Below are 13,253 nucleotides of genomic sequence, written 5' to 3'. Positions count from 1 at the left end.
AATCCAGATAGATGTCGCAAAATAATAAGCACAATTATGCAAATGATGAGGAAATTAAACTTGAGAAAATGAAAATGCATGTGATACAATATTTTGCTAAGTTATTATGACGAAAACAATAAGCTACAGATTAAAATTAAGGCAAATGCATCAGTCCACACAAATTAGCCACATTGGCACAGTTTTTATTATTAAACATTAAATATTATATGATGACGATTCCTTGCAATACTACAATATTTCAAAAATCATAATCTCAGTCTTAGATATGTAGAAGAATACACTCACACTCACAGCAGCAACAACTCACATAAGCATTTATTACATGATAACACTGATAATAATTACTCAAACTCAAAGCATATCAATAGTAGCATTGCCGCCACAATCTGATGCAGTATGTGATCGATGAACTCATCAATGAATTCGCTAGAAGCAAGATATATATACTCCATCTGTCCATGGTAACAAAAAATATAACGGAAATTACTATACTAACATTAATACCTAATCATTATATGATTCTAACTATATATTTAACTAGAAAATGATTTACTGACCTACCGCATTTGTTTATTTATTTATTAAACGTACTCAAATTACAGGGAAAAAGGAATTTTCTTGGTGAATTTTTATTTGAATTATATATAATTAAATTGTCTGTCAAATTAAAAATGAGAAAAATAATTTTTCTTAAAAGTAAATAGAAAATAATCCAAATACGCAGGAGAGTGGCAGACTTGTTTACTTATTTCATAGATGTGCATGACTGCTCCCTATTTGAGTCCTCTTCTTCAGCAGATTTGCTCGACATATTCAGGAGACAGAGATGACAGATATTCTTTTCCATAATGAAACAATTGCCCTGCCTCCATATAAGTGACAAGGACATCTGGTATATGCTCAGTAACCTTCCCCCAGTTCTCGTCTTTTGTCATGCAATAGACTTGTTTAACCATACAAGCAAATACAAGTAGCTTAAGGTTTTGAAGATGTTCAATTCCAGTAGGAATCTCCATCAACAGCGGGCAAGGCCCCATCCGCAGTTCTCTAATATCAGGCATCGCACCTTTCTCTATTATAACCGATTTCACCGCGACGAAGTCCCAGAGAAGCAACTTTTGGAGTTTTGGAAACCAACCTGCTTCAAAGTGAAAAAGCTCGTATTCGTATGTCCCTGTGAGTCTAAGTTCCAACAAATGATGAAAAAGCTCCTCAGCCAATCCCGACAGTTCCAAACCCAATCTGATTAGATTTTTAAGTTTAAAAATCCAATCCGACAGTTTCTTCATATTCCCCGTCAAGTAGAGACGCTGCAGATATTGAGGAGGACTACTCAAAGACTGCAAGTCAAGTATTTCTTCTTTGCTTGCCATTTATACTGTTAAAGACTCTAGGTTTTCCAAATTTGCAATCAAAGCACACACATCCTTGCCATTTCCATTTTGGGGCCTAATGCCCAACTTTCTTAACCGCCTTAGCTTCATAAGCTCGTCAAGCGCTTGAGAGTCAGCTTCTATAATAGACAACTTCTGCAGATCCGTTAGCGACCCAAGGCCCTGGTGTACTTTGGCTACTGCTGCTCCTGCTACACTAGAACCTGAGGTATAATGGTACTGATACACCATTAGATAGCGCAGCTTTTTAAGATTCCTGATCTCTACTGGTAGTTCTCTCACCAAACTATTTTTCAGATCCAAAATCTCTAAACCGAGAAGATTTCCAATGGACTTGGGAATTATTTTTACATTTGTATTTTTCACACTCAAGTAGTGTAAATTGAATAAGTTTCCCACTCCTTCAGGAAGGTAATCTACAGGAGCATCTTCCAGATCTAGTAGTTTCATAAGCTTATCTACATTGAAAAGGAAAACAGAACGGACCTTCGAGTCCTTGATGCTCTCTAAAGCACCATCATCAATACTTCCCTGTATAGTAATGCGTCGAGTTTTACTACAATGACTCAAGTCCTCTCCGTTCAGCGGACGACCGAAGCCCAATTCTTCAGTTTTTCTGATGATGATCTCGTGCATAAGATCATGAACTTGGCAGATACTAGCTCGTCCAGAAATATCCCTCTCTGAAACTTGTACCAAGCTTCTGTCAATGAGCTCATTCAAGAATTCTTCTGCAACTTGTTCAGATGTGGGGCGTTTGCTGTATTGGACAAAGCCCTCGGCTATCCACAAACGGATGAGTCTAGCACAGTTAACTTTGCAGCTCTCTTGAAATAAGCCAAAGTACAGAAGACATGATTTGAGATGGTGAGGAAGATCATGATATCCTTCAGATAAAACTCTGTTGCAGTCTTTTAGATGGGGATCACTTCCTAAGATTGAGCCCAACCGATCAAATAATTTCTTCCATTCAGATACAACCCTGTTCTTGGTTGAAAGAAGTCCACCTACGGCCACGATAGCAAGAGGCAAACCTTCACATTTTCCAAGGATGTCCTGGGACAACTCCTTCAACTCTGAAGGACAACAGCCTCCGGAGCTTGGTCCGGAAGCCTTTCTACAAAAAAGTTTCCACGCTTCATTCGGAGGCAAAGTTTCAAGCTCATGGATATGAACAGGGGAAGATGATTTGCAAGCCTTAGCGACATTCATGTGCCGTGTTGTGACAATTATCCTGCCGCATTTCTTGTTATCAAGTAAAGCATGCTCCACGTCTCCCCAAAAATCAATCTTCCAAACATCGTCGAACACAACCATGTAATTCTTGTCCTTCAAGTGGCCCCTCAGCGTGGTGATCAGCTCCATCTCTTCCATTTTGTGTATCTCGACTGGAGTAGGCTGCCCTGAGAAACTGTGAAACTCCTTTATAACTGTCCTCAACAATTCATTTTTGTTGTATTCTTTCCCAACGGTGACCCAAGCCCGGCTACTGAAGTGAGTTTTTAAACCATCATTGTTAAAAAGTTTTCCAGCAAGAGTGGTCTTGCCTAGCCCTCCTACACCCACCACAGCAACCACTGAACGTTCGGATCTTCCGTTCACCATCAAATCAATCAATTTACGTTTAATGGATTCGATGCCCACAACTTCATCATCTTCAACGAAAAAGGAACGAACTCGAGAGTCATGTGGGATAACATTTCTGGTTCCACTGCTCGATGGTTCATCAATAGATCTGAATCGATAGCTTTCTCCCCTTCACTTTATATCAGCAAGCGCTTGCATCTGCGTCTTTGAGGAAAGATCTGAGACTCTCCAGATCGCTTTTGATGCTTTGAACTTCTTTTCTAACACCTCCCCACAATCTGATTTCTTCGACAAGCAAAGGACCCAAGGTCTCTAGAGCAAAGTTCACCGCAGCCTCCGCCATATCACGCCAGCAGGTCTAATTTACAAAGCAGATCGATGCTTCTGCATACACTGTTTGATGATTGTTTATGTTTGCAGACATGTTTACCCCTGTTTGAACATTGGTTTAAGAATGCAGAATTATCAACTTGCAGGTTGATTGTTTATATTTTATTCTTCATACTTACTATAGAATTAATTTTGAACTGAACAACCTGGAATTTGTCGGCATTTGAGCTTTTTCAGTTTATTTTAATATTTATTTTATTGCAAGTTGATTTGTTTATTTGTCGGCAAAAAATAAAGAAAACCAAACCATACAAATAAGAAAACTGCGAAGACCAAGAGCATGAAACTCTCTAGCCATACAGTATGCTACACAAACAAATGGATGCACCTTTCCTTTAAATTACTTCCAAGGACTGGGAGAGTTTCTGCGACTAACTGTATTCTTGATAAATTAATTTTCTCGCTGACAACTAATTCCCATTATCATATCCGACACCATCTCATCATTTATTGTTATGCATCATAATAAATCAGTTAAAATGAAGAAGCTCGAACTCAACTCTATTTTGGTTATATGATTAGAATTACTCGAGTTTTTATGATTGTGATGGCTGTGATATAATGTCATGATCGAAGGAATCAGCCATTCCTCTAAAGAAAAAGAAAGCAATGCGGATCTCTACTTAACTATTCACATGGAGGATTGTTTTTGGAATCTGAAATGAAACAGATACTATTTACTATCATCTACTTCAACTAAGGGGAGATCAATTGAATTTAAAATCTAGAGGCAATCAGTGCACACAAAGTTTCTTGGCTTCCTGAAATTTCTACTTCATTCATTAATGCTAGATATGCTTTAAAACATGCACTACAAAAAAGTATGGAGAATGGGAACTATCAGCATAAGAATTTTTTGCTCCCTTGTTCTAATTCTTCCAAATATACGGTGTAAGAAAAATTGATTGTTTGAAAGCTTAACAAGTGACTTTCATCCATAGGATACAAACTGCTCGCATTTTCTCTTTGGAATCCTGGTACTTCCGCGATATACCTTTCGCACAGAATTATGGAACTATTGAAGCGGCCATTATGGGACCTAGCATTTTCTCTTTGTATATTACTCATCAAAGCTAGTCTCTTATATTCGAGGATGTATGAAACTGTCAAACCTAGGATATTCAGGAACAGAGTAATCCCTGCCGCTGCCATCAAACTTCGAAGAGGCTGGAAATTCATTAATACCAGTGGCTGACTTTGCATTAGCATATCTCGAGTCAAATGGAGTTCCATCCTTCTGCACTTGGATTGGAATCTCTTGAACCGGCTGATGTCTTTTGTTAGCGAATCCACCATAACTCATTACTCTCTTGCGAGCACGATAGAATCCAAATATGAAGGTACTGCACTCTCCCAAGGGGAAGGGCTCATCACATTTCAAACCAGCTCCTCTCTTGTTGTTGTAACCAGGGTAGTCTTCTTTTTTAAGATTGACAGGGTACATTGATGACAAACAGTGTTTGGGAGCAAGTTCCTCGATATTCTAGTCGCGAAATGTAGCAGTTGTTTTGTGGGTTACATGAACTTCACAACTATGCCTTAGCATGCCACTTGCATTTCAAGAAACCTTCCACAAGACTCATATGCATTCTGCGATTACCAGAAGAAAGATCATCGAACAGGTATACGAGCAAGCATTTTCAGAATTAGTGATTTTTAAAATATCACAGGGAACTCTAGACTACAATGTATTGAATTTTTAAGCAAAACGGATCACTTTATTAAGCAAGTTCACTCTTTTTTTTTTTTAACCATTTTCATGTCACTGTAGTGTATCGACCCACGTTTCCACAGGACTCTGCATATTTCGTCACTCTGAAATTCCTCACTAACAAGTAATCAACCATTGAAAGCAAAACATTACAATAATATCCTACATATGTAAGAGTCATCCAAATCCCAGATCCCTTAAAATCAAAGCGGGGTTTTCGCTTTCAACTTGTATCTAAATCTAAACGAGACTATAATTTCTTCATCAGCAATTTAGCAATTCCCCTTTGGAAACTATACTTTTCAATTAAGTTTCAATCCGATCCAGTAGATCTTCAAAAGCATGAGTCGTTAATCCCCTGTATTAACATCAAACAATGACAATGAATAGCTGGATCATTGCAAAAGAAATGAAAGTTTCAAATTAGTAAGCAATTCAGAAGAAACAGAAAATTTCTACAAGGAACTGTATCTTAAAGCAGCTCACTGAATAAGTTGATTGTTGTCTTCCTTTCCAGAAAAGCCAGCATGGGGGAAATTGAAGGTAATTCTGTCAACGCTCCGCTCTCTTAATTCAGGATGACGCTTCATTTCAGTTGCATCAACTCCATGGATAAGGTGTTGGGAAAATATGTTCTTTAAAAGCATATGTGTTTATTTAATTATAATAAATAATTTTTTTATTAATAAAATAAAAGATGTATTATATTTAAATATCTTAATTGCATTAATATTTTGATTAAAGTCCATTTAATTATATTATATGTATTTATGTGATCACCATGTGGATTTACAGAAGACATAAATACAAGTTATCTTATGATTAAATAAATTTAGTTCGTAATTGATAAATAAAGTTGGGCACTTTATTTAGGTATAGACTGTAATGAATTTTTTGAATGATTTGTCTTAATCATGTTTGAATTTATTGATGTAATACGACTACATTGAACTAGATCACATATGAGATTTAATTAACTTTGTAATAACTGTCAGACTTATTAAATCTCATAGGCATTGATTTTACTGTAATCTTAATCTTGAGTTAATTATGATTTTATGTGGATTTTTATTTAAATCAAATTTGATTTAATAGAATTAAAAAATAGAAAATATGGAGCCTAGGATTTCCACTAGATAGAGATATAAAAGGGTTTATTTTTTCCCAAAAAATAAAAAAGAGGCCACATTATACAATTCTGAGAAAAAGATTTTTCTCTCTAATTTTGAGAGAAAAATTTTCTCGTGCTAGTTACTTTAACGGTAATAAAGGCGCCCACACATCAAGTGCAGATCAAACTTGAGTTATAACCTGAAAGATTATTTGGTGGCGGATCGTGATATAGCAGGAGTAGTGGTGACGGATCATGATATGGGAGCCTAAATCACTTCAGTGGAAAAAGCAAAGATTGTTAATCTTTTCAAGTTTTTAAGGTACGATTTCTAGATTATGAATTCTTATATATTATATGAGATCAATCCTAAAAGTTTTTTTAAAAAAAAAAATTGATTTTTCCCCAACATAAGGGACGCTCCCAGCTTCTTAATTTAGAGTGTCCGAGTTTGACTCGGCCTTTTTGAATTTCTTAATGACAGTTTCTAAACCATCCAAATATAGTTTATATTGACTTCCAAATAAACAAGATATGTAAACAGATAATAATACTTTTTAATAATTTTCCAGGTAATTTTACAATTTTCTATTTTTCTTTTTCCGTAAAATTGATTATATTACCATACCATAAGAATCAAGAGAAGAAGCGCATATGTGAGAAGCAGAGCCAAATTTCTGAAATAAAGCAAGAGAAAAAGAGAAATCTCCTTCGCTCGGTAACTATATTTTATGTTTTGATGAATAATGCATTATCCATTGAGTTATACTATTTACTCCGGGTCAAACACCGAAGCCAATAAACGACGCCGTTTCAATCTCCTCTTTTTTTTTCCTTTCATTCTCCCTAAAACGACGTCGTTTTAGCTTGGTTAAGGCAGCAACGACAAAGCCAAATTGCCCAATTGGATCAGTTATACTTCATAATGTAGGAAAACTGGAAAAGAATTCTTCAACAAGAAAGAAGCTCAAATGATTTAAAAATTTCTTCATCCTTCTAGATTTCTGAAACCTCTCCGACAAACTCAAAAATCATAAAGGAAAATCAGACAAAGTTAAATAAAAAATCTGTTGAAGAACTTCACAAAATTTACAGGTTCCGTTTTAACCACTGCGACTGTCCTTGCTTCTAAGAATAGTGACACTACATTTTGATTATAGTTATTCTACTATGCTTCCAGAATTTATTTGTCCATAAGTTTCACTTATGATCTGCTTGGGGATTTCAGATGGTTCTCTTAGCCCAAGCACTTTTTGCATAGAGTGAGAAAAACCCAGATAAAATACACATGACATCTCATTAAACTGCTAACTAGGTTTTCATTCAAGTATCATTTACCCATGACAATGATACCAATTGTGAAACGAAAGGGAAGAAAGCAGTGGTTTTACATAGAAATAGAAGGAGAATGGTTGTGGTGAGAGTAAGACGAAGAGGAGAGAAAGCAATTTGGGGCAACGAGCAATTTGGGGCTGTCGTTGTTGCCTTAACCAAGCTAAAACGACATTGTTTTAGGGAGAATGAAAGCAAAAAAAATAAAAAAAATTAAAATGGCGTCGTTTATTGGTTTTGAGATTTGACCTGGGATTTGACTTAGGGCAAATAGCATTTTCGTTATCCATTTCTCTTCTTTTTTTTATTTTTTTGGTCAAAACCATTTCTTTTTCCTCTTCTTTTTCAGCAGCTTCAGCAACTATTGCCATAGCAGTAGTGAGATTGCCGAAGAGTTTGTTATACGTTTGCATGGCAAATGATCATGATGAGGACAATACTTCACCAGATTTGACCCAGGAATTTAAAATGATATAATTAGCCTTGATGTAATTACCGTCTGTGAGTCTGTCTTCTGTAGTTTGAGAAGTTTGGAAGGGTGTTTTAGGAAGAATGATAAAAAGATTGAAATTATCGGAGGGCTATGTTGTCAGGTCCACGGCCACGGCCAATATGGTTTTGTGTTTCATTTTATTTACTAGTTTCCTTAATTGAGTTTAAATTTCAAATTCAAAACCCCATCTATATTTTTCCGGAATTTCTTCCAACAAAGATTGTTTTCTTGAGATGTTGAACGTAATTTTCACAATGGAGCAACGGTTACAATTTCTTTTTAATGGGCTTTTCTTAAATTAAATTCTTTTTAATGGTTAATTTAGAATGGAAATAAAAAAAAAATCAGTAACATGAAAAAAAAAAAATTATATATATATATTCTTAAATTCTAACGATCATTTAGGGCCACAAGTTTCTTTTACTGTGAAGAGACGCAACATTGTGGGGGGCATTGAATCTCTTAAAGCTAAAGGAAAAGAAGTCTAAATGTGAAAATGGCTTTTACCGTGAAGAGACTCAACATTGTGGCTTTCAATTTTATGAATAAATAAAACCATGACATAATAAATAAATAAAATTAAAATTTCTAGCAATATTTCTCTTTTAAAGAACTATTCAACAGTTTGGTCTACTTTATGCTTCACGCTTCCTTAACCAGTTTGACATATCAATTAGACAATTACAATGAGTGAGCCTCCCAAGACCATTGCTTCAATTTAAAAAAAAAACAAGGACTAATTCAAACACAAACATCTGTAAGTTCCAACTTTAGAGCCACCTACACTTACTTTTGCCATTCTCAAAAACAACACATTGGTCCCACTACCTCTCAATCAAAAAGCTTATTTTCCTTAGCCCTTACTTTAATCCACTACTGGGTCTGGGATTGATTTATTTAAAGACACCACCACCTGAATTCCCATCTTCTTTCTCATTACTTACCTCAGAAGTTCTTTTCCTTTTCCCTCCAAAGCACTTGGCTGAAAATGCTTTCTCTTCCACCTCCGCCTACACCTCCCATTTCACCATCAACACCACTGACACTAAGGCCACCATCAAGGAAGCAATCCACCCCAGTGTCTCTAAAACAAATTGTCATATCAAAGCCACCTATAAACCACCAAAGTCCAGCACCGGAAACAGAACCTCTTGACATCAAAAGACCAAGAAAGCCACCAGTACTCCATCATCCTCGGCCTCGCCAGACTAACATCCTTATATGGTGTTGTGCAACTCTGTGTCTGATATTTAGCCTAATCCTTATCTTCTTTGGAATTGCAACTTTAATAATCTTCTTGGTCATTAGACCAAGAACTCCTGTGTTTGACACTCCAAATGCAAACCTCAGCACCATCTACTTTGACTCACCTGAGTACTTTAATGGTGATTTCACCTTTCTGGCAAATTTTTCCAACCCAAATCGGAAAATTGGTGCGAGATTCGAGTTTTTGGAAATAGAGCTTTTATTCTTCAACAGGCTCATTTCAACTCAGATTGTTCAGCCTTTCAGTCAGCAACCGAGGGAGCAGAGGTTAGAATCGGTTCACATGATATCAAGCTTGGTCTTCATGCCACAGGATCATGCTGTTGAACTACGGAAGCAGGTGCAGAATAACAGAATTAATTATAACATAAGAGCAAGTTTTAAGGTGAAGGCAACTCTGGGTGTGATCCATTTTTCTTACTGGTTGCACAGCAGATGCCAGTTAGAGATGACAGGTCCACCAACTGGTGTTTTAGTTGCCCATCGTTGCCAAACAAAGAGATAAAGTAGCAGAACATGTTTCCAGATTCCTAGTTGTTATTTTTCCCTTTTCTTCTGCCTGAAATGAAATGTAAGAGGCAATTTCTAATGTAAAGAACATTCAGATAAGCTATATACTTAAATTACAAAACCATTGTTTGCGGTTGCGATAACCACTCCCAGAGAATGTTTTATTGGCACCTTGGAATCAACATATGTAAAAGTTATTGCCAATGTAGTTCTTGGTTATAGGCACAGCAAAAAGTTACAAACCTAGATAATTATAATTATCAGTCATGAAGGTTAAAAAATTGGCAGGGGAACAATGTGGATTAGAAAGCTCAAGCAGGCAGTTAACAGGAGTAGACAAGATCTTCAAATAATTTAAAATTGCATTCATTCTCATAAAAGTAAATTAGGGAAAGAGGGAGGTGGATGGAGACTTCAAAGTTGCTAAGCTCTAATTGCGGAAAGATTCAGCTGTGAAGCGAGGAGTGATTGAAACAGATTGCTAAATTGATTTCCAAGTTATTTATTAACTTTTAATTATCCACTATTAATTTATAAATTTATTAATTCATATGTCCTAGGGCAGCTGGATCAATCCAGAATCTTAAAAGGGATGTTCTTTATCTTTTGTGTTTGAGATAAATAAATTTATTTGTTCAAAAAGAGAAAAGGTAGAGCAGAGGCCTAACTGGCTACAAAAGCTAAAAGAGCATAACGACTACCATTAAGAAAACTCAGTCCATGAACAGACAAATACTTAACCACAAAGATACCTAAGCAATATTAAACGGCATGTGATTGGATGTTGGTTGGAACATATGATCTGCGTGAATAAGTTTTACAAATGCAACCTTGTGTTCTTTTCTTATCATACATGGTATATAACTGAACTGAAAGCAAGGTCCAAAATGAATATAGAAAAAGCTTAGCCTTTTTTGAGATTTCTTTGCCCAATAAAATTCTCTTCTTAACTACCTGCTTCCACCAAGATTTGACATTTCTGCAGAATCTTTATTCCATGAAAATTTCTTATCTAGTGCAAGCAAAAAAGAATATGTTCGGTTGACTTCAAGCTCCAAATACAAAATAAGAAAAAGCAATTAGCATTTCTAACCTATTATTGCTTCTTACTTTGGGGAGTGTTCAGTCAAAAGAACCAGCTACTACACGGCAGTATAAGGATCATTAAATGCCAACTATCACACAGAAAAGAATCAAATTACTCCTGATTTGGCAAATTAAGATTAGTCCAGCTATATAGTTCAATTTCAAAGTCTTTCTACAACCTTTGCTACAATCACCAGGTGTCAGCACACAAAAGATATTTCATTAAACATTACAGAGATGATACCCAGAATAGATAGCATTCAAAAGAACACTAATTCAGAACTTTGTTTGTAAATGGAAAACTCAAAACAAAATAAGATTAACTCAGGCACAGCTATGACCAAGCCTAATGAATTAGAAATTGAACAATAGAGAAGTCAGTTAACAACTGAGCTAAGTCCTAGAAGCAGTACAGATGATTAATCTTAAGAAAACCAACCACATAAGTGGTTTAATTTATTGCCCAGAACCATCAATATATTAAGCTACATAGTGTAAAGATCAAAGACTTAACTATTACAAGTGAACACCCTTTAGAAATAACTATAGAAATACATTGTCTCGCATGAATTAAAACAGAAATATTATTAATTTCTCACTGTAATGAATCGAGTAGAGTAGAAAAATGAACCTATTTCCATCAGTGTTAATACCACTTAAATTTCAGATGGTGTCCTAGCAACAATTGACAATGCGTGCAATCCACTCTGCAGCTCCTCTTGTAATAAATCATAAATCAACCTATGCCTCTTCACCAAACTCCTCCCTTCAAACTCCTTTGATACAATCTTCACATTAAAATGTGTCTCTCCATCACTTCCTCCAACACCAGCATGCCCAGCGTGCTGATACGAAATATCTTCCACTTCTAATACAACAGGCCTGAGCTCCTTTTCTAATTTATCCCTAATTCTCATCCCTCTACTCCCCAAAGCGCCTGAATTCGACCCATTGTCACCAGCCCCACTATCACCTTCCATCCCCAAGATCAAATTTTTACCACTACCTACTTGAGAGCTCGATTCAACCTTTGACTCCAATCCTCCAGCACCATCTTTCATCTCCAAAGTCAAATTTTTACTATTTTTCGACCCCAAATTCGATCCCTCAACGGACCCACCAGCCTTCTCACTCTCAAAAACCAATTCAACCGCTTTCTTTTGCATCAACTTCAACATATTCAAGAACCCATTATTCCTAGAAGGAGTCAAACTCTGTTGCAACCCAAGAAGCACAACAAAATCAGGCGTAACTTTCACAATCTCCTCTACAGGCCTATTAGACAAGCCTTGAACAAGCAGAGCCGCCAATCCTTTGGTCAAAACGGAATCAGAATCAGCTTCGTACACAACGTTCTTTTGGTCATCAAGATAAGCCCTGACCCAGACCTGAGAAACGCAGCCTTCCACTTTGTTCTCCCTCGTTTTGAACCGGGTATCGAGGGGTTTCAAGTTTTTTCCGTAGAACAGTAGCTGCTCGTACTTGGCTTTGGGTTCTTGCACTGACTGAAAGAGCTGGACGATTTCTTGAAGCTTTGGCGGGAGGTCTTCGACGGGCTGTATTGGTGACGTGGAGGTTGATGATGAGACTGCGACGAGTGATTTTGAGAGTGGGTTTTTGGCGAAGCTTGTGGGTTTGTAAAAGAAAGAGAGATTTTTGCTGGGTTTTGGTGAAAGGAATGATCTGGTTGTGAATAAGCGAAGACAAGAGGAGATTGATGACGAAGCCATTGCTAGAGAGCCAGAGCAATCGAGAGAGAAACGGACACCCCACCGTAACGCTCAAAAGACGGAGCATTAATTAATTAATTGTGGACGATAATTAGAGTAAAAATAATTGGGACGGTTTTTTAACCCGAATTGTTTGGATAATCCAATTTGAGGCCAATACGGCACCGTTGTCGTATTGGTGATTCATTTACGCGCCAATCAATTAAAAAATTAAGCCTGTACGCTATTAGTAAAGTGATCATCGAAAATTTCGCACACCCAATATGCATTTTTCATTTTTCCTCTTATCAGTTTAATAATATCAACGGCTTATGGCTGAGAACCACTGCTATTTTTTACGTGGTTTTCAAGGATTTTTTTTTGTAGCTTTTGTTGGATTATTTGATTAGGAGATTTGGTTGGTTGGTTAGCGTTGTGAGCATTACGGATTTCATTTGTAAGCTTGCCTCGTTTAGTTACTACAATCTAATTAGCTTTAACCAAATTAGACACATTAATTAATTTGCAATCTACATATTAATATTATTGTAATGATGGAGTCCACACAGTTTTGTTTTTGTCTTCACAGCCGGCGGCCTTACCTAAACCAACTCCATGGGATCTATTGCCTAGTTGTATTTGGTGGAATCAGCATGTAGTT

At 36.5% G+C, this 13,253-nt stretch overlaps 2 protein-coding genes and 2 pseudogenes across 2 annotated transcripts; 1 reads left to right on the top strand and 3 right to left on the bottom strand.

Annotated features, from left to right (window-relative positions):
* Window positions 1-748: 748 nt before the first annotated feature.
* Window positions 749-3,149, bottom strand: LOC18054370 (annotated as a pseudogene).
* A 1,306-nt stretch (window positions 3,150-4,455) lies between these two features.
* Window positions 4,456-7,818, bottom strand: LOC112095765 (annotated as a pseudogene).
* An 899-nt stretch (window positions 7,819-8,717) lies between these two features.
* Window positions 8,718-11,284, top strand: LOC18054371 (uncharacterized protein At1g08160). Its single transcript, XM_024178326.1, has one exon. It carries the CDS (start codon window positions 9,010-9,012, stop codon window positions 9,790-9,792), a length of 783 nt encoding a protein of 260 aa, XP_024034094.1. The 5' UTR covers window positions 8,718-9,009; the 3' UTR covers window positions 9,793-11,284.
* A 19-nt stretch (window positions 11,285-11,303) lies between these two features.
* LOC18054369 (sufE-like protein 1, chloroplastic/mitochondrial) lies at window positions 11,304-12,693 on the bottom strand. Its single transcript, XM_024178324.1, has one exon. The coding sequence runs from the start codon at window positions 12,611-12,613 to the stop codon at window positions 11,540-11,542; it is 1,074 nt and encodes a 357-aa protein (XP_024034092.1). The 5' UTR covers window positions 12,614-12,693; the 3' UTR covers window positions 11,304-11,539.
* Window positions 12,694-13,253: the final 560 nt, after the last annotated feature.

Source organism: Citrus clementina, unplaced genomic scaffold (assembly GCF_000493195.1).
Source record: "Citrus clementina cultivar Clemenules unplaced genomic scaffold, Citrus_clementina_v1.0 scaffold_1, whole genome shotgun sequence".
NCBI lineage: Eukaryota > Viridiplantae > Streptophyta > Magnoliopsida > Sapindales > Rutaceae > Citrus > Citrus x clementina.
This window is presented reverse-complemented; position numbering and strand designations above follow the sequence as displayed.

Excerpts from the sequence above, each read along its gene's own strand:
- LOC18054371 (XM_024178326.1), top strand. The coding sequence starts at position 9,010 with ATGCTTTCTCTTCCACCTCCGCCTACACCTCCCATTTCACCATCAACA.
- LOC18054369 (XM_024178324.1), bottom strand. The coding sequence starts at position 12,613 with ATGGCTTCGTCATCAATCTCCTCTTGTCTTCGCTTATTCACAACCAGA.